This window comes from Selaginella moellendorffii, unplaced genomic scaffold (genome assembly GCF_000143415.4).
Source record: "Selaginella moellendorffii unplaced genomic scaffold, v1.0 SELMOscaffold_71, whole genome shotgun sequence".
In the NCBI taxonomy this organism is placed as follows: domain Eukaryota; kingdom Viridiplantae; phylum Streptophyta; class Lycopodiopsida; order Selaginellales; family Selaginellaceae; genus Selaginella; species Selaginella moellendorffii.
In genome coordinates this window covers 121,759-141,460 of record NW_003314332.1, presented here as the reverse complement: position 1 = coordinate 141,460, position 19,702 = coordinate 121,759, and the positions used below count along the sequence as shown (strand labels likewise).

At 42.8% G+C, this 19,702-nt stretch overlaps 3 protein-coding genes and 1 non-coding gene across 7 annotated transcripts; 3 read left to right on the top strand and 1 right to left on the bottom strand.

Annotated features, from left to right (window-relative positions):
- The first annotated feature begins 5,763 nt into the window (after positions 1 to 5,763).
- On the top strand, positions 5,764 to 13,499 carry LOC9639744 (proteasome activator subunit 4). Of its 2 annotated transcripts, none has more exons than XM_024659914.1 (32): positions 5,764 to 6,236; positions 6,299 to 6,401; positions 6,468 to 6,580; positions 6,633 to 6,755; positions 6,823 to 6,936; positions 6,992 to 7,154; positions 7,218 to 7,322; positions 7,384 to 7,761; positions 7,807 to 8,174; positions 8,253 to 8,364; positions 8,420 to 8,635; positions 8,688 to 8,837; positions 8,919 to 8,995; positions 9,050 to 9,243; positions 9,312 to 9,498; positions 9,563 to 9,642; positions 9,690 to 9,807; positions 9,878 to 10,048; positions 10,102 to 10,270; positions 10,324 to 10,367; positions 10,421 to 10,463; positions 10,517 to 10,638; positions 10,692 to 10,789; positions 10,846 to 11,672; positions 11,736 to 11,942; positions 11,994 to 12,089; positions 12,144 to 12,322; positions 12,382 to 12,463; positions 12,544 to 12,668; positions 12,760 to 12,858; positions 12,907 to 13,060; positions 13,121 to 13,499. In XM_024659914.1, exons 1-32 carry the CDS (start codon positions 5,983 to 5,985, stop codon positions 13,157 to 13,159), a joined length of 5,310 nt encoding a protein of 1,769 aa, XP_024515682.1. In that variant the 5' UTR covers positions 5,764 to 5,982; the 3' UTR covers positions 13,160 to 13,499. The 2 variants fall into 2 exon arrangements, with proteins under 2 accessions (XP_024515682.1, XP_024515681.1); XM_024659913.1 differs by having other exon boundaries at positions 9,297 to 9,498.
- A 1,280-nt stretch (positions 13,500 to 14,779) lies between these two features.
- On the top strand, positions 14,780 to 16,702 carry LOC9639662 (abscisic acid receptor PYR1). Its single transcript, XM_024659915.1, has 2 exons — positions 14,780 to 15,110; positions 15,510 to 16,702. Exons 1-2 carry the CDS (start codon positions 15,069 to 15,071, stop codon positions 16,422 to 16,424), a joined length of 957 nt encoding a protein of 318 aa, XP_024515683.1. The 5' UTR covers positions 14,780 to 15,068; the 3' UTR covers positions 16,425 to 16,702.
- Positions 16,703 to 17,171: 469 nt separating this feature from the next.
- Positions 17,172 to 17,245, top strand: TRNAE-UUC. The gene has a single exon. It is a non-coding gene; the product is annotated as a tRNA-Glu (tRNA).
- A 645-nt stretch (positions 17,246 to 17,890) lies between these two features.
- LOC9639743 (methyltransferase-like protein 7A) lies at positions 17,891 to 19,481 on the bottom strand. 3 transcript variants are annotated; one of them, XM_024660028.1, is made up of 7 exons: positions 19,151 to 19,278; positions 18,923 to 19,059; positions 18,760 to 18,855; positions 18,477 to 18,704; positions 18,327 to 18,423; positions 18,211 to 18,273; positions 17,891 to 18,147 (listed from the first exon to the last, which is right to left on the bottom strand). In XM_024660028.1, exons 1-7 carry the CDS (start codon positions 19,173 to 19,175, stop codon positions 17,945 to 17,947), a joined length of 849 nt encoding a protein of 282 aa, XP_024515796.1. In that variant the 5' UTR covers positions 19,176 to 19,278; the 3' UTR covers positions 17,891 to 17,944. The 3 variants fall into 3 exon arrangements, with proteins under 3 accessions (XP_024515796.1, XP_024515795.1, XP_002985991.2); XM_024660027.1 differs by having other exon boundaries at positions 17,891 to 18,144; positions 18,923 to 19,481; XM_002985945.2 differs by having other exon boundaries at positions 18,923 to 19,477.
- Between the last annotated feature and the right edge of the window lie 221 nt (positions 19,482 to 19,702).

Sequence of the window (19,702 nt, the reverse complement as noted above, 5' to 3'; positions counted from 1 at the left end):
TATAATTGCATCATGCAATAGAGTCAATTTTCATTTTCTATGGCAATGGCCGTATACATATATGTGCATAGGATAAAATGGATCTAGTTATACATGTTGGTGAGTTTAACCTTGAGCTTCAATTGTTTTGCCAAGTTAAGTTTTTGACTTTATTATTAGTCTAAATTGGTTATAATACAATTATACTAAATATGACTTCAAGTGTCTCCCCCCTATTTTATAGTTACTCTTTTTTAAAATATTTTTTACTAGTATTCTATTTTGCCTTTTTCCTTCTACCTTTGTTTCTATCACTTTTATCTTCTCATTACTTCCTACCATATTTCTTTTTTACTCCTTTATTCCTTCTTTAGATCCCTCCAATGATTTTTATATTATAATGGTTGAATAGCTCAAGAAGGTGTATATTGATCTTTTCAACTTTGAGATATCATCTATCCCATTATATTGATATGAGTATATAGTATTATAACCATACATTTGACCTCATATCATCCCCTCATCTTGGAAGAATGGAAGGTAGTTATAATTCTTTAGTGGATATGAAGAGGAGGCACCAATATATTTGTAGGTGGTGTTAGCGGTTCTTGATCCTTTTATGTGAAACATTTTAACTATTACACATGTATAATTTTTAAAAGATCAACTTGTTAAATGTCATGCCAAATCTTATAAATTTACAGTTTAACTTATTACAACACATAATACGATCCCTTCCATTGAGCAAGAAGCCTTTTAGACAAATCACTTACCATAAAAGTGAGAAAACAATATAACTCTAGGGCATCCACTTTGTACTTCACAAATGGATGATAATGGGAGTTAAAACACCATTATTATCCCACTTGTACATAGCTAAAGTGTTTAATAAATTATGTTCAAATTAATGGGAGAATGCTTCTTAAATACTAATCCTAGAACCTAGCATCGACAACTTATAACAATCGTGAAAGTAAACTCAACTCCATTGACAATATCAGATTATGACCATATAAGAGTTTATATGGTTAACCACCAACACAACTTTATACCCCTGCAATATACACATACTGAAGAGAAGGTAAATAACCATCCCAATCCAAATATGGAAAGTTTATATACTTTACAATTATCTCTTTGAAGGTCCAAATAAGCCATTTCACCAAACCATTCATTTGTGAATGTTAAGCACTTGTGAAAATGTGGTATATTCCTAGCTAAAATGTCAAAATGTGAAATGCTTTAGCCATAAACACATGACCATTATATAAGAGAATCTGCTCTAGAAAAGAATTCTAAAACACCACTTAATTGAGGAGGAAGTATCTAATAATAGTTTTAAATGCACTAGCAAAAACACTGTCTTCCACCTAATGAGTTAAGTAATTGAAGGTAATAATCATTGTAGTAGTTGACTATAAAAAAGGCCTTATTAAATCAAATGCCATCAACTCAATTGAACAAGAAATTGCAATTGACACATGAGAGGGAGTGTTATAGATTTAGCACCAAACATAATTATGCATATATTAGTTAATATCATGTCACATTTTTGGCAAACAGAAAGACCTGTACAACATCTTAGTCACATGACAATGTCCTATATGCTCATCTAGAATAGAAGAATCATAATATGTACAGAGAAAATGTGGAATAAAGATAAAAGCACTACCAGCCATAAATGATCATCATAATTATTCCCCACAAAATAAAGAATATTTTCAAGGCAATATTGAGAATATAAATGTTAAAATAGCAAGTCATTAATAGGTGATATGATTTTTAAACCCATCATGAAGCTTTCAAATCCATTGCTCAACCTTTCAAACTTTATGAACCTTGTCAAAAAAAGAAATTTAACTTTGCATTTTATGGATATTAAATATCAAATATAGCAACCACCGACAACACAAAATCTTTATGTAAAAAATCCATAAATATTAAAAAAATAAGTTTATCAAGATTAGAAGAAGAGAGTGAATAAGGGAGAGGACCTCAAGAAAAGATATTAGTATTAGCTATAAAACATTAAACAATATAACTAACCAAATTCTTCCACTTTTATAATGAACTTTTGTAATGTATGAGAATCATGTAAGTACACAAGATTCTCAAAACTCTAAACTATTACTAAGCACTCATTATCTATCTATGAGTAATTCACCTATATTAGTTGCAATATATGGTTGATGTATACAATAAAATGATATTAATTAAAAACATTTGTCCTCTCTTGCATCAACACTTTTGAGACCAATATTAGAAATATCCATGTAGTTAGAATATGCCAAAACTAAAGAAATCATCAACAACTCTTTGAGATCCACAAATACCTGCTTGTAATCTTTAGACCAAATAAAAGACAATGTTGACAACTTTAATAATGCTTATAATGGTATAATAAAATAAAAAAGATGATCAATAAAATAACCAAAATGTTGCACTTTATCAAGGAATTGCTATATATCATTTACACACTTTGAAGTAGGGAATTTCAAAACAGTTACAAATTTGTCAGAATTATGGTAAGGAAGGTAAAATTATAGATTTTTTTAAAGTTTAGATTATCATTTATAAATGCAACAATTTTTTATTGGGGTGATAATGGATATACCTAAATATTCTAAAATATCTTACCATTTAACAGTTGTTATTCCTTCTGATTAATTTTGTATTTATAACTTATAAACATATCCATAGCTTATAAACCTTTCTAAACACTTTGTAGTTTATTCTAGTTTATTCTAGCATCTAGTGGTTGATATATAATAAAATTTACATGCATTTATCTGAGGAGAAGTTGTTAGTTCACCAAGTTAAATCTTGCTTTTAGGTACTAACAAGTGCTAATGGTTGAGAAATATGTTTCCAATACTACTTTCTATATACTATTTAGTTTGTACAAATTATTAGTAATGATATTAAGTTGGAATAATGCTTTAACAACTTTTCAGTGAATGATAGATAAAAGTTTTTGCAATATAAGAGGTGTTTACTAACTTTATTGATGGTGTTATGATCCACTTAAAGGGGATGTGGAAAGAGCACGTCCATAATGTCCACAAGATGTTAAATCGATTGCAAAAATTTGGTTTAAAGCTAAAACAGTTGAAGTGCATGTTTGTGTTAAAAGGTACAATCTATTTTGAGTATCACATTTTTCACGAAAGTTTGTAAGTTGATAGAGTATACTTTATTTCATCATTTTTTAATCTACTTAGTAGTTTAAGGATTAGAAAAACTCCATGAGAATTGAGAATCCTTTATCTATAAATGCATAATAATACTTGAATATATCTCTGAAATAGTCATAAAGTTCACATTATGGTAGTTATATATATTATTTGCATCAATATATTTTTTGCAATATGTTTCTATAGTGGAGGGGGGCAAATTATCAATAGGAACAATCATCAATAATATCTATACACTCACATTATTAGAAAAGAAAGGTAAATTTAATTGCCCTTGAGGAGTGTTTGAAATTTAACTTTTTTATTGTCTAGATCTCTATTTTTTGTAATTTTTTAATTTCTTTTTTTTTTGTTCATTTTTATGGCAAAGTAGCAACCTCCTCCTTTAACTCTAGAGCAATAATTGATGCAATTACTTGTTGTTATTTGGTTGCAATTGAACAATTAAACTCAATTAATGATAACATTCATGATGCGTGGTGTAGTTTTTCTTTCTCTTGTTACTAATCTTTACATCTAACTAAAGTTATTTCATAGGGATCATGTCATGGAGATGATATATACCATTAATTTAATCACTTTATGGTGATTGTTACTTATCATTCTTAGGATGATATCTAACATTTATATAAGTTTCCCACGTTCTCCAAAGAATGGTGTTGCAATGGTATAATGGTTTGAGTGTAGCCACTCATATAGATTAGAGCCTCTTCTTAGACATTTTCAAATATATATTTGGACATGTTGATGATTGTAATTACTTTTTAGCAATTGCATCGTCTCTATTAAAGGTTATCTAAATTAGTGATACACTTTAGTATTCATTTTTGGAACCTTTAGTTTGGTGTGGAGCAAAATATATTAGAGTGAATTAAATTGGGAATGTTTTGACTAGCACTTCATCAAAATTTCTAAGATTTATATATGCACTTGATAATACTCTTTAATTAGTACAATTATATGTGATATCACCTTTTGCATTTATATTTTAACTCCACTTTATGTGGGAGATAATTGATGTTATTGTTGTTTATATTTAAAGACAAGAATGAAGACAAAGTTGTGGTTGTGATATTCACTACTGGACATGTGATGAGGTTGGCCATATGCATGAAATAAAACATTTGTATTAATCATGTTATATCTAGTTATGTAATGCACCAATTTAGAGTCTTGAAGTATTAAATTTTATTAAGCCAATAAATATTGAAGATTTTTACACTTAATAATCAAAGTCACAACCACATAAACCATCTCAAGTAAAGAATTCTATAAAAATATATACCATACAATAGCCAAATATTCTTTATCTATAGTTAAGTAGTCTTTCTCTGCAATGTTGATAAAATAATTACCAGTACTTCAAGTGTAAGACCTACATTAGAAGTATTAATATAAAAGATCAAATTAAAAAAAAAGTTCAGATAGTCAAGAGCTCTATAAATACCCTTTAACATTTCAAATTATTTTGCAATTTGGAAAACTTTGAAAGGCTCTTTTCAAATTTTGGCTAACACATGTTTAAAAATGTTTTAAATATAACAATAGCAGCCACACTAAATACAATGGCCAAGGCTAGAATGGCCAGTGCTATGAATTATATCAAATCTAAGGTCATGAATGTGGTGTTGACAAAGAGAAGGAGAAAATGGAGGAGAACCAAGTTGCATGGAAGAGATCTTGCAATCACAAAAAAAAAAAGATTGAGTAGTACCATAAATATCATTATACATCTTTATCACTTGTGAATATTTTACCAGTAGAAATGACATGACCATCCCTTTTCACTTGCTTTGTAATGGTATTCCATGGTGTTACAGCCAAACCAAAGTGCATTGCCTTCTTTAAGAATAAACCCTAAACCCTAAACACTAGGAGATTTATTAATATGATTTAGCTATTTTAAGAGATTACTTCATTTTCCAAAGTTGTGCTTTGGAAGTTTAAATTTAATAAAATGTTTCTTATGCCATGGAAGCACTTGTTTCACATGTCATAAATGATCTTCCTATAAGTGTGGACTTTTTAAAGCTTTCCAATCTATCCATTATATATTCAAATGGCATACAAATAGCATCACTGTGAAATTGTATAAAGTTGTTAGAGTTTAAAAAGCAATCCTTTACCACATTAACAAAATGCTTCCATTGAATCATCGATCTGAGTTAAAAGATATAAATTTGCAGTTATGACATCATTCTGAGGCTGATAGTTGCCCATAAAACACTTAATCCCATCTAGTTGGAATTAAAGTGTATCTAATGGAGTATATGACCTTGTGAACAACTCCCAAACCAAGCATCTTCTTCTCACTCATTAATGAGACCAAATAAGCAAATGTCCCTTTGGTGCTTGGGATCGAAGCACCCAACATTGAGCTCCCCTTCCAGTAGAGAGACTATGCAGCAAAGGCAAAAGATCTTCAATAACCATCAGACTATGACAAGAGGCGCCCTTTTCCCTTTCGTGGACCATCCTAAAAGAAAAGGAGCGTGACGCGCGGTATGGCGGGCGGTACGTTTTACACGACGGAGTAAAGTTAGAAGATCGTACTGGGTATCTTTATTAGTGCTGTGGTCCCTTTTCTAAACTAAAGTCTCTCTCTTTTCTCTTCCCCGTTTGTGACGGCACCCTTCTTCCATCCCTGGCGCGAGGAAACCCTCGCTCGATGCGATGCGGTGCCCAGAGCTAGATCTCTCCGCCACGGCGCATTGAGTGGGATCGGGCCGCCGGGAATTCGATCCTTCGAGGTAACGAGCTAGAGATTCCGAGCAGTCGAGGACGAGATTGCGCGCATTCTCATCGTAATATGGAAGATCCCACTCCCCTTCCTCCTCCCCCTCCTGCTGCTGATGAGGCCATGGCCAAGGAGTGCCCCGATGATGCTGCGGCGCCGCCGAAGACCAGTCTCTACAATCGCTGGCTCCCTGCGATCGTTGCCGAGAGGATTGGAGAAGAGGAGGGACGATTCCATCAGCTGGCGCTAAAGCTCAAGGAAGAATGGGAACCTGGTAATTCGGCCTCGGCTGTCAGGACTACCAGATTTATCTACCTCATACAATCGTAAGCTTCTCTCTTTCGTTTTTATTTTTCTTCTTCCCTTACGAAGTGGATTCTTTCTACAGGTTCTTGAAAGCACTGAGCACTGTGGCCGTGGAAGACGTGCAGCTTGTAGCGAATATCGGACTGGAGGTTTTGCTCGAGGGCACCATCAATCTCCAAGCTCAGGTAGCTCTTCGTGTTTTCTTCTCTTTTCTCGTTCATTTGTTGTTTATTGTTCGTTTTTTCGGACAGACAAGGTGGGCGATCTGCTTGACAAGGATCTTTAGAAAGTACCGCAAGAAGCTGAGCTTATCGCTGGACTGGCGGCCTTTCTACAAAATATTCGTAAACACGCATTTCAAGAGGTAAGCTTTTTGCCTTTTGTTGTGAGCCTGCGACTTTACTACTGGCTGGCAGGCAGGAGTTTTACAGCGGGCTTGGGACTAACTCGGAGCATGCAACCAACTTTGTCGTGCTTCTCAAGTGCTGCCGATACTACTTCTCTGCGGGTTCTGCCACGGAAATCTGGAACGAGTTTAGGTGGGGCAACGCAAATTGCTCCCGCTGTATCTTTTCCTCGTGTTAATGGCTTTTCTCGTCTTTGTAGGCCTTGCTTCGATCATCCTTGTCGCATATCGTGCTTGGAGGCTCTAGGCTTTCTGGGGCTTTTTATTCCACTGAAATCACAGCATTCTTTGTCGGAGCCTTACGTTTTCACAGTGTAAGTCGTCCCGGTTGATACTTTTCGCGCTAAAAACTTTCCGACTAACTACCAGTGACTGGGTGGCCGAGTGCCTCGACCTCTGGCAACGTATTCCTAGCTGTCAGTTTTGGAGCTCACAATGGGGATCCTTGATTGGCCGGTGTATCACGTCGTTGGATATGAACTGGGAACCTTTTATGCCAGTTATTTTCTCTCATCTACTGAACTCTTTCCGGGTTAGATAATCTTAATTGAGTTGCAAGTTCTTTTGTTCGTTTTCTAATAGCCAAAGGTTTCAGGTACCTGTTGGACGGTCTAGTGCACATCCCCCAATTAACTGGTCCATCCATAGTTTTCCTCCCGGAATAAACGTGTCGTTATCAAAGACCGCGGCCAAATCAATCGTAAGAACTTCGGTCTTTTTTGACAACTACTTGCTGAATTTATGTTGCTCGTCCTTTGCAGATTTATCTGCTGACTCCCGGAGGCTCAGCGGAGTCTTCTTTCAGGAAGCTGGTTGATTATCTTGAGCCATATTACCACCCGTCAAATGGTGGCCACTGGTCTGACTCCCTCGAACATTTCATGACTTTCCTCGTACGTTGCTTCTCGAAGCGTATGGAGAGAGAGTGTAACACGCAGAAGAAGACGAGACAAGTCTTGGGGGCAGATGAACGAGCGTCTTTTGTGAAGGAAGTTTTAAGGCTGGTAGAGAGAGGCCAATACAGTAAAAGTGACAGGCTTTCTCACGCTTGCGCTAAAGCAGTGTCAAACTTGGCTTATATTGAACCAGCATTGGCGCTGAACGTTGCGGTTTCTTCTTTTGAAACTGCCATGGTGTCGGTACGTAAGAAATTCTATTCTTTCTTCACTGAAAGGTTTTTGCAGATTACGGCAACTCATCAGCTTGAATTAGCGATTAAAACTCTTGCCTTGTGTACCAGGCCCATTCTACTCTTTTATCAAAGAGAGACGGCCTCTAACAAGGAGGACCAGTTAACTGCTGGGCCTGCTGTGCGCTATAGAGATGCGCTTCTCGGTTCTATGTTCAAAACTATACCTGGATTGGATGCAAACGATCCTCTTAAAACGCTTGCCACCATGCAGCTGTATTGCTCCGTGTTATCGAGCGTGAGCAACCTTCAAGATCCTGATCACAACGGTATTTTTCCTATCGACTGGGAAAAGTGGACATTTCAGTTCCTGGACCAGCTATTTTCTCTGCTTCTGAGTCTGGAACCAGGGTCTCAATCTTCGTAAGTATACAGTCCTGCATGGAAGCTTTCTTTTTATAAAGCGAATTCTATGTATCTAAATATTGAATGTCTGCATAGTTTGTCCACAGAAACCAATACCAATGACGGCTTTCTCGTGGAGAGTGGGTCCTATTTCTATCCGCTATTGGCTCTTTTGTTTGGCAAGCTGCCCGAACATATCTTCAAACTGGTTTGTTTTTGCTACATCTTGTGTATGGTTTATTGCTGACACTAGTTTTATTAAGGTTCTCGTGCGTATAAAAAAGTTCTTAACTGGCAATATCTTACCTGGAGCTGCGGATGAAATGGCAACTTTGTGTTTTGCTGCTGTCGAACGTGATTCTTCTACGGCCATCAGCATGTTATTAGAGCCTATCATGAAGGATTTGCTATCCACGTTGGGTGAAACACCGTCTACAGGATATTGCAAAAACGGAGAAACGTCTGACTTTAGCTCTAAGGTATGCCTGGATTTTTAGAAAAAGAGATTCCTTAAGAGCGACATTGCTTCAGGCGACTCTCTCATCGGCTCTAGAGCAAAGAGCAACTTACCAGCTTAACGTCCTGGCTTCTACAATTGCAGCCGGAGATGCAACAATTCTGAATTACAAGACGATCCTCAAGGACCTCATTCAAGTAGCATTCAATGCTCCATCCTGCAAGGTATGCAATAAGCGAGCTTTTTTTTGTTTCTCTCTCTCTCTCTTCTCTCTCTGGGAGACTTCACAAGCGTTTGCAATGAAGGTCAATGATGCTGGAAAACTGTTGCTGAAGTTTCTCATTCGAAGGCTAGTGTGCTATTTTCCTGTCAGCTCTTGGAAGTAAGGTTTCAATTTATTTAATTGCTGAAGAGCTTTAAGTATATGCGTTTCCAGGCTGCCAGCATCTGATGAACTAGATATCTGGATTGGTACAAAAGACAAGAACGAGTTTGACAGTGCTAGGCCATCTTGGCACATTCCTTCCGCCGATGAAATTATGTTCGTGGAGGAGCTGGTTGACTTCCACATGCATGGGGCGCTCTCTAATCTTCAGCGCTTTCCTGAAAAAGGTCTCCAGAAAAATACAGGTGACCTCACTACAGACTCAAACCAGAAACGTTGAGGCTGTTTTACAGTGAAGATATCCTTTATACAGGACAGGAGAAGGACTACCTCCGTGTGACACTTCTACGTGTGGACGCTGTACTCCAAGGTTTGGGATCTTCACTTCCTGACTTTCAGAAGGTTGAGCACAGCTATACCGTCGTTGGATTGTCTGGGGTGCCAATTGGTGACTCCAGTTTGAGAAGTGACATTGCAATGATCCTTCACAAAGCATGCGGGTATTTGTCTTCTTTGTTTTCCACCTTAACTGAAAGCGCTGATTTTCTCTTTTTTCCCAAACAGCTACCTTCTAGCAAATAAGGGGGACGAATCCGCGATACTTAAGCCTCTAATCTCTGTCATGAACGCTATAGTCAATTCCGGTGAGATAGAGTTGTTATTGTTCTGGACTAAAGGGTCAACTATTTAGGAGGCGTTGAAAACGGCTACTGGCATCAGGCCCGAAATGATTGGGATGCCGAACGACTGAATTTAACCGAGCCTGCTGCTAATTTCTTAACAAGCAACGATACGAAATGTTTGAGAAGGTTAATCCGTGTCTTTTTTCATCAAACGTCAGCCCCATGTTTTCTTTTCTTTTGTTCTTTTCCATCGCAGACCGTTGTGGTTAGTACACCAGCGTGCATATATTCAACATGTTTGGCGGAGCGCAGAGACAGAATACTATGATTATTACGTGAGTCCGACAAATTCCTTGCCTCCAGCTCTTGAATCACTTAGTAACGATCTGGTAAGCATTAGCTTACATCGTTACAAGGCAATAAGATCGTAAGTTATCATTATATGTTTCTTTGGCGACGCTGAAACTCTTCCTTTCGCAGGTATGCAGCCGCTGTCCTTGGACTTCTGATGCACAGATTTTTTTTCTTGCCACAAACAATACTACCACTGCTCGTTACGCACCTTAATAATCCCAACGCCACTGAAGAATCGACACTAGGTGCCTGTGCAATACTAAAAACGAGAACAGTTATACGGTCTATGATGGAGGTGCGCCTAACAAGCATAGTTATTTGCCTTTGTGTTAATGTTTTGTTTTATAGGATTGGTCATGTCTGCCTGCGTTTTTAGCTTCATTTCTCAAGAGGTATGACCAACTGCTTTTCTTTATTTATCACTTTCTTAAACTTCATTTTCTAGCGCTCATCATGATTCCACAAAAGCGCAGAACGCTATTAACAAGGTATATTTCTTTATCAGCCATGGCAAATCATCTGATATAACTCGATCGTAAAGCTTTTCATTGCCTTCAATTGGTATTTTGGTGGGTCTCCTGTCCAAGTAACACCAAATATTGAGGACACAATAATGGATATCAAAAGCTTCGCTACCGGTGCTTCATCATCCGTCCATTGGCGGTAAAACTGCACTGTTTCTTGTAAGGGTTTGACTTGGTTCTTTTAAATGGCAGGTATAATCTCATGGCTCAAGGATTGCTGTTGTTTCTAACACTGGCCCCGTTCTTTGAATCTGGAAAGAAAAATTTGAATCTAGTCAGAAATGGATACGGTAAGTCTATGTTTTTGTAAGCTTCACATTCATGGTCTCGATGTTTTTCCTGACAGAACATTTCCTCGGAAAACTTACTAGTGATTTGCCGACGGTGCGAAGGCTGTCAGTGAGAGCCGTGCTACTACTGTTAGGTGCTGAATCCGACAAGATGCAGGGGCATGAACTAAATGGATCAATCACCATTGGGCAGCAATTGCTAAGTGAGAGCTTTGGCGAACGTGTTGTCGAGCTGCTGGCACTTGACCACCATTACACTGAAGACGATGGCATCCACGTTCCGCAAAGCATGTCCGACGTCGGCCTGGTTTACTTGCTACCGACGTACATGTGCGACTGGCCTTCAACGAGGAGTTGGGAGTCGAAGTCACTGGGAGTTGCATTCTCGAAAGCTTCCGCTAAGCTGTTTGAAGAGCTCACTCGGAAATATGGCCAGATTGTCTTGGACATCTTACGACGGCCGCTGGAAGACGCTGTCTCGACCGTGGATGAACGTGGGAAGCAGTGTGCTGCGGCTGAGATAATCGGGGGTGTGATACGGACGGAGGCTGCCTGCGTTGAGGCGGCATGGGATGACTGGCTATCAGCTTTGTTGCGTAAGGCCCTCAAGAAAACCACACTGGAATGCGCTCCTGAATGGGTGGCATGCATCCGATATGCAACGAGTGGGAGCCAAGGGTCGGCGCTGCGTTTTAAAGTGCTGGAGTGCCTTGGCAAGTTACTGGGATCGCATGCTTCTTCGAGTCTCGCCGCTAAGCGGTTTAATTTTCTCACCGCGGCACTATTGGAAGTCCAGAGCAAAGACATGCTTAGCGACGAAGTCAGCTTCCAGGTCATGCTTCTCGACGAGATATTGGAGTACACTGGTCACTCGACTGCTCAGGTGAAGCCTTGGTTGATTCAGTTTCTCACTGTGAGCTTTGTGATCGTTGGTTTAAATGCACAGGTCCGGAAGGCGATCGGGACGCTTGCTTGTGTTTTAAGTGCTGGCCTACGAGAGTGTGGTCACGAAGTTCCACTCGATGGCAGCACATCTCTCGGGAGGTTCATTCGGCGGACCGAACCAGAAGCAAGGAAGATCCTGAATGTGCACGAGAACGTTGAAGGGGATGTTTCGAAACGTGACAAAAAGGCTGTCAAGGACATGGAGACGGTAAGTGATATTGATCTTTCGGCTAGCTTCTTTACACCTCTGGTCGTGCAGGTGTTTTATTTTCTGTTAGCTTGTATGTACTCAGGACGGTTCAACATTTTGTCAGACCTTGTAGTTGAACTTGTACATCCACTTCTTTTGCTCCAGGTTCGGTTTATAGCTTTCTTGCTTTGAGACTAAGGAAAGAGTGTGTTGTATCAGGATACCTCGGAAAAAGACCTGACACACTTAGCACGGTCGGCTCTGCGTTACCTGAAGTGGCAGCTCTTTCCCACCTCGCACCTTGCCGAACTTGTGTCGCGATTACTCAAAGCTGCGAGTGAGGATAACTGGCGCGTTCGAGTTGCCTCCATTTCGTTCCTTCAGCCATTTATGTACAGGTCTGTTGTTTTTGTATGAGCATGGTACTACTATCTAATGTCGTCTTATTTGCGTACAGACATTCATTCTTATTGAATCATAGCCTTTGGCAGTTGCTTTGGAACAAAGTGACTGAATCTCTATGTGACCCTCAGCTGGAGGTAGGAGTTTTCATACATTTTTCTCTTTAAAAAAATAAAAAAGAGGAAGACTTACATGTTTGTTGTCCTTTATCGATCAGGTGAGAGAGATGTCGTCGACGGCTGCAGCGGGCATGATGAGAGGCGCAGAGAGCAGCGTGGTGCAAAGCTTTCGCGAGCAGGCACTGGCGACAACACGCTCAATCTTAAAATCCGGGAAGCCAAAGTAAGCCACCCAGTGTGTTCAACTTGTTCCTTGTTTGTAGCGGGTGATTGATTTCAAGACCTCTCACTTGCTCGTGTGCCTTGCTTCCCAGCTCGCACAGGCTTCCGGATGGGCTTGCAGTTCCCGTGGTGCACGGCGCAGTGCTTGCTCTCACAGCATGCATTCTCTCCGTTCCTTACGATATACCCAGGTACTCGTCACAAGAAACTCTGACCCGTTGTGATCTTTACCGTATCAGCTGGCTGCCCGAGATGGTGACGACAATAACATACTTCAGCCATTACCCGTGGCCGATACGAGCGACCGTAACCAAGGCGATTGGCGAGTTCCGTCGTACGCACTCGGATACTTGGGAGATTCAGAAGGAACAGTTCACGGAAGAGCAGCTCGAGGTAGTGTGTTTTACTTTTCTTTTGTTGCTTTGATTCTTCCTCATCTCGTTTGCCTGGCAGCTGCTATTAAATTCAGGCACAGCCACTTACTTCGCTTAAAAAAAGGCCCACTTGTACACAGCAGACACACACATTATATTCATTCATACACAGAGGATAGAGATATTATCACCGTGATTATCGTTTCGATACGTCTAAACGAATCTACACAACATAGAGCTTATATGTACGGTATCCGGCGAGGGGCCAGCTGGTACGGAGCTGGCGTGGCGCTGACATCACAGTTTTAAATTTTTTTACCTCTTTTTTGACAACTCCAGGAATGATTCTTGTGCAATTTGAAAGAGTTTGGGACCAGTTGTTGGGGATGCATTTCACCTGGTGCTCTGCCCCCACTTGGTGTATATATATTGCAGTGAAAAGCAGCCATTGGTTGGAAGGATGCTGGTCATGGGGATCATTTTGCTAGGGCTGTGTAGTGAGTAAACAATGGCCCCAACTTGGAGTATATATATTACAGTGAAAAGCAGCCATTGGTTGCAAGGATGCTGGTCCATGGGGATCATTTTGCTAGAGCTGTTTAGTGACTAAACAATGGCCCAACTTGCTGGGGATTGTTTCTAGAATGGGGCCTTTTTCGCTTTTGCTCTGATACACTGCTTAGTGTACATTGAATTGGTAAGGATTGGAGAAATATTCTTGGAGGGCGGATGCGGGCTCCCTTGATTATTTTGTGTGGCAAGCGAATTGTAAACTCGGGGGCAATGAACTATTCTTCCCACTTGTTGCCTGCGGCTTTTCATTGTAAATTGGGTCTTAGGCTCTTATGCTATGTATACATGTATGCTCTTCTCTGAATGGCTATTGTGACACATGAGACTGGTGGATGCAACAGTGCAAACATGAAACTGATGGATGCAAGGCAAATTGATCTCGACTCCAAGCTTTATTTATGTTTGACAATGCTATCCACTTGATTGTGGCGGTGAGATGCAAGCGATGAGATGCAATGCACCGTCACTGCAGCCCCAACACTAGACCACAAAACCAGTTCTATTTGCCTGATTTGATTCCAGATCCAGGGATTTGGGTGGGGGCGTGACGAGAAGAAGAAAGATGGTACTTAGTTGGAACAGTGTGACTGATCAAGCTAGAGAAAACGTAAGAAGTTTTTTCTTGGGGTTTTGTGTGCGGGGCAACTTGGCAAGTTGGAGCTGCCAATGCAGTTTTCACGTGGAAGATTTGGGCATTGAAAAGCTGATATTTTCCCGTTCGTCTTCGTCGCAGTCGTCGTCTCCGTCACCAAAACATATTACTTGTATATCAAAATGTGGTGCCTGTGGTGGGGAGGATTGATGGATTCTTTGCTGGAGCTTAATTATAAAAGGTCCCCCCGCCACCCTGCAATTTGGCTACTTGGGCATCCTCCTCGGTGACAAACGACAACTCGTTACTGCGACCGCCAGCCAATCCTCCAGTCCAATTCCTCTCTTTTACTTTACGACGCGAAGCCCACAGGATGGATCCATTCCCGCGACTTGATCATCCACAAACTTCGCTCTCTCCCAAATTGTCAAGTGGGGGCGAGCGCAAGTTGGACAGCGATCGATCAAATAGCGGAGCGACGGAATATTCGCGGCCCCGCGGTGAATATTCCCGACGGCCCTGCAGTTAGATCCTGAGCCCGCCGTACGCGTGCGATTTTGTGACCGCATTTGGGCCCCTCACTTCACACCAAAAGACTCTCTCTCTCTCTCTCCACGAGAGAGAGAGAGGGAGAGGGAGAGAGAGAGAGAGAGGAAAGCTCCTTAAATTTCCTCTGTGTGTGTGTGAGTTCCCTCAGAGCTCGCGGTAGCTATCAAAAAGGACTACCTTCCTTGACAACCCACTCACGCAAAGAAGATCAAGAAAGCTGGGCTGGTTTTGTTTCTTGGATTGGATTCTATCCAAGCTGGAGGGTGTGGGCGATCCGAGCTAGCGCGAGCGATTTCTCGCAACGGCAAACGCAATGGTGGCCCCGACGATGATCGATTCATTGGGAGAAAACAAGGTAAAGAACACCAATCTCCACTTCTTATCTTAGAGCGAGGATCGAAGGAAGAGCTTTCCTTGCATGAGATTTTCCAGAGTGATTGGATTCTTCCTCCTTGACGACGCTGGTGCTGCCTCTGACTCAAGGAGAGCCGCCTCCGAGATCTAAGCTCCCACTCGAGCTTCTGGCTTTAGAAACTCCGCGCAAGTCAACCATGCTCTTCCTTGCTTTTTTTTATCTTTCTCTTTTTCCTTCTTGGTCGGTTCGAGCAATGCATATCCGCGCGAGAAAGCGGAGAGAGAGGGAGTGTGTGTGAGAAAAGGAGAAGAAGGAAAAAGAGAAGAAGGTCCGCGATTGTGAGTAGTGGGTTTTGCTCCCCCATCGCTAATCGCTCGTGGGTTCTTGTCCGATTACCAGACCCGCGCTGGGATGGTGGTGGAGCAGCGGATCATCCGTCTCGAGGACGTGGTATCTCTGGACGATCACTCCAAGCCCAGCAAAGTCGAGAGAGCCGGAGGCGGAGGATCGGACAACACCACCACTGCCGCCACAATCACCACCGGCAAAGAGGTGGACGATATGCTCACGCCCCAGCAGCGATTGCAGCTGGACGAATCGCGGTGGCGCCTCCACAGCGTGCTCTCGGCCGCGCAGCCCCACCAGTGCGCCAATCTCTTGCTCCAGCGGATCGATGCGCCCGTCAGCGCTGTGTGGCCGATGCTCCGCCGCTTCGACACGCCCCAGGCCTACAAGCGCTTCGTCAAGGCGTGCGTCATCGCCAGCGGCGATGGCAGCAGCGTGGGCAGCCTCCGCAACATCACGCTCATCTCGGGCCTCCCCGCTAGCTGCAGTACCGAGAGGCTGGAGATCCTGGACGACGAGCACCACATCGTCAGCTTCCGCGTCGTTGGTGGCGAGCACCGCCTTCGGAACTACGCCTCCGTCACAAGCTTGCACGAGTTTGAGGTGAGCGATGGTGGTGGTGGATCCATTTCCATGGCCATCGCCACCGGTGGCGGCAGCGCAGGTTTGAGGTGTTCTTCCGGGGATCACGGAAGAACAGCTCCGGCAACTTTGGCTCCCACCAGGAAGGTGGTGACGGTGGTGATGGAATCCTATGTGGTGGATGTTCCAGAGGGGAACACCAGGGAGGATACTCGCGTTTTCACCGACACGGTGGTGCGGTGCAACTTGCAGTCGCTGGCCAAGATCTGCCAGGCGAATTTCAAGCTGGAGCAGCGCCGCTGCCAGCAGCAGCAGCAGCAGCAGCCGGAAATGGCGTCCTGCAAGAAGGATTCGGGGCAGGACAGTGGATTGATCTTGATGAGATGATACATAGACGCGCCCGCGAGGTTTATACTTTTCTCTTTGGATTTTTTTCCGCGATCGCACAGCACAACCCGACCGATCGCTCGTTCGTTCGTTTGTTGCAAAGGTTTGATTCGCTTGGATCGTTGGAATGACCCAGTGTGAGAGGCTGGAAAAATGTGAAAAAATCTCTTTTTATCATTTTTTTATTCCCTTGGTGTACATAGAGGTCTTTTTGGGAGGATAAGATCGTCAATCAATCAATACACATTACAACACTCTCAAGCGAGAGATGCGATCAATTTTTTTTTACAAGCCAAAAAGGAAAAAAATAAGGAAAAAAAGACCGTTTTTGTCATTTGAGATCATTAGTATTCCTTCTTTTTTGTCTTTCAGCTTTTGCAGTGTACCTACAGGCAGTATATGTAGAGAGTACACCTTACAAAGTATATTTTGTAGAAGTGAGGATCAAATCAATCAATCAATCAATCAATCAATCAACCGCCACCCTAATACGAAGCTGTAAGAAACGTGTTAGGGTTCTTCAAGTTGCTCCAGCTCCCTTTGTGAATGCGAAGGAGACGCACCACCAAACTCAAACTCAAGATCTCACAGCCTCTAGATTCCTGAGCAAAAGCAAAAGCATCCCCAACTGTAGATATGTTACACTTTCTCATGTAACGAGTAACAAGCTAGTCAAGGGAAAAAGTGTTAGTTTACACAATTGTCCATGGATATTGAAAGCACTGGCCAGAAGAGGCTTCTTGCAATTCCATTGTCGTCTAGTCCGGTCAGGATACCTGGCTTTCACCCAGGCGACCCGGGTTCAAATCCCGGCAATGGAAAAACATCCCTTTTTATTAATTTTTGTGTGAAAACTTCTAGGTGGCGGATCTATAGTTACGTGGAACTAAAAGGTGGCGACTATGGTGGTAGTATTTTAGTTACACATTAGGCAGTGGTGGTGGAGCATGTCTTGGAAATGGTGGGAACCTGAAGGGAAATGGAAATGGAGGAAACCATGGGAACGGGAATGGAGGGAATTTTGGTGGTGGCTTTGGGCCGTGAGCAGGGCCCGAGGCTGGACGAGGAGGATGTGGGCGAACGATCGGACCCGGGCATTCGCAGTCGAGAGCTCTTCGCGGCCCAAAGCAACCGGCAGGTGGAAAGATCCCGCAGCAAGGATGCGAGCGAGCGCACAAAACTCTGGAGCGCGCCTCTGTGCAAACAAACAAGGATGCTGATAGAACCACCACGCACGAGAGAAGGAATCCAAAAGCATTAGCCATTTGTGCTCGCTCGCTCTTTTCCCTCCTCGAGTTTAATCTCGCTCGCTCGCTCGCTCACTCTATGATCTCTCACTCGCTCGCTCGCTCGCTCTCTCTAAAACACGCGGTGGCCGTGAGCTTAAATGCGAAGGAAGATGTAAGTAGGTGGATGGAGACTTTACCTCGAAATTGTTTTCCTGCCACGCCGCTCTGAGCTGCAGCTCTTTGAATGGTCGTGATTGCATTTTTCCACCGAGGAGGATCAAATTTTTGTTGTTACAACCGTGAAGATTGCGCGGTCCCTATGACATGCGGCGAGATCAGGAAGGCGCTGCTGATGTTGATTCGCTGCGCCGCGACGCTCGCGAAGCTGGCGGACTGGATGCCGGAAAGAGTGTCACGGGTGAGGTGGCAGCCATCGGCGACGAACTGTTGGACGGGGTCGAGAACGTTTTGCCAGAATCTCACGCTGCTTCCTTCTGGATTGATTCACGCGAGAGACTGAGATCAGGAGCGCAAGGAGAGTTTCCAGTAGCCAGTACCTTGAGCCGCAACGTGCTCCAGGAAGTAGAACGTAGCTCCGGGCTTGAGGACTCGCTTCACTTCTACATTAATTCAAGGAGTGTTAAACGGAAGATCGAGAAAAAAAAAAAACAACCTTGGAGAGTTGAATTTAGATCTTTCACCGAGCACAGCACCAGAGTTGAGATGACCGAATCTACGGTCGAAGTGGCGAGGGGTATTTGCTCTCCAACCTGGAAAGAAAAAGAGTAGAAACTCATGAACTTGTGAACATTGTCGCACTCACGGCATGGATAAACTTGAATTGGGAATTCGATAGCCCGGCATCGGCTGCAGCAGCTCGAGCGTACTTCTCCATTTTTTCGTTGGGATCGATCCCAATGACACTCATGCCGCTCCCTGATCTCGCGTAATACTTGAGATTTGGACCCGTGCCGACACCGAGCTCCAAAACAGTGGTGGCAGCCGATCTTTGTCTCAGGCTCTCGAACAGTTTCTCTTTGTATTTCGCCGCCTAGAAGGATTTCATGGAAGAAAAAATTTTCATCGAGAGTTTGTAAGTCGTTCACCTCAGCCTCGTAAGCCACCATTCCACATTTTATGCTTTGTGCGTAGAACTCCTCGTACCAGTCAGGCCTTTTCGGATGGACTGCTCTCAGCGTTTGCTGCGAAAGAGAAGAGCAAGAAAGAAGAACAAGGAAAAGTTGCGAAGAAAAGGATAACTGTTACTACTAGATAGCCATCTTCAAGGCCACCTGCATGTAGTCCAGCCTCACTCGTTGCTAGCGATGTTCCCAGGATTGATGCAAGCACTTGCCTCCTCCCGCATCCGCACCAGCAATCACAGTTGCTGCTGCCCTCCAGATCTCCTGAAGACCCACTTTGAGGAGCTGTGCAATCCATTGTGCTGTGCAAACCCAGCACGCAAAGCCGTCGTCTCGTGAGTGCCAGGAACCTCACCATGGCCTTGTACTTGAACCCGCATTTCCTTCCATCTTGTGGCCGCCTCCAGGCCGACGGAGGATTGAAATCCACCACTATGCTCATGGCCTTGACGTCGATGGCCCTTGAATGCTTACTCGTGTCCCTATGCGAGCGCAGAAAACCTACACGCTCTCCTCTCTTTCAAACTATGACTAAATAATGGTATCTTTAAGATCATCGCTTTGAGGTTTGTGGAGAGAATGCCCAGAGAATGGAGGGGATGAAGCGGCAGTGATCGCATGGAGACTCGTGGAATTCTTGAGTTCCATCGCTACTTTGGCTGCAACCTGCAAGGCGATAGGAAGATCTAGGGATTGATGATTTATCATAGAGAACACATCTATTAAATACAGTAGTGCTTGGAAGGCGTTCGGTGTCCTGGAACGCTCTCATGCTTAGGCTTGTAGGCAATGGGAAGACGACCTTGTATTAGAGCTCTTTGCACACAGAATGAGGCTTAGGTTTGTCAAGCACATTCGAGATGTTTCTTCTCTTGAGGGAATCATTGGTGAATGTCAGATCTTAAGT

Bases quoted from the DNA above. Each gene is read 5' to 3' on its own strand.
- LOC9639743 (XM_002985945.2), bottom strand. From the start codon at position 19,237: ATGAGCATAGTGGTGGATTTCAATCCTCCGTCGGCCTGGAGGCGGCCA. The intron at 18,705-18,759 runs GTGAACGACTTA...AAATCCTTCTAG, and splicing joins TGGTGGCTTACGAGGCTGAG to GCGGCGAAATACAAAGAGAA. The intron at 18,424-18,476 runs GTGAGTGCGACA...TTTTCTTTCCAG, and splicing joins AATTCAAGTTTATCCATGCC to GTTGGAGAGCAAATACCCCT.
- LOC9639744 (XM_024659913.1), top strand. From the start codon at position 5,983: ATGGAAGATCCCACTCCCCTTCCTCCTCCCCCTCCTGCTGCTGATGAG. The intron at 10,049-10,101 runs GTAAGTTATCAT...TTCCTTTCGCAG, and splicing joins CGTTACAAGGCAATAAGATC to GTATGCAGCCGCTGTCCTTG. The intron at 11,943-11,993 runs GTAAGTGATATT...CTGGTCGTGCAG, and splicing joins CTGTCAAGGACATGGAGACG to GTGTTTTATTTTCTGTTAGC.
- LOC9639662 (XM_024659915.1), top strand. From the start codon at position 15,069: ATGGTGGCCCCGACGATGATCGATTCATTGGGAGAAAACAAG. The intron at 15,111-15,509 runs GTAAAGAACACC...TCCGATTACCAG, and splicing joins ATTCATTGGGAGAAAACAAG to ACCCGCGCTGGGATGGTGGT.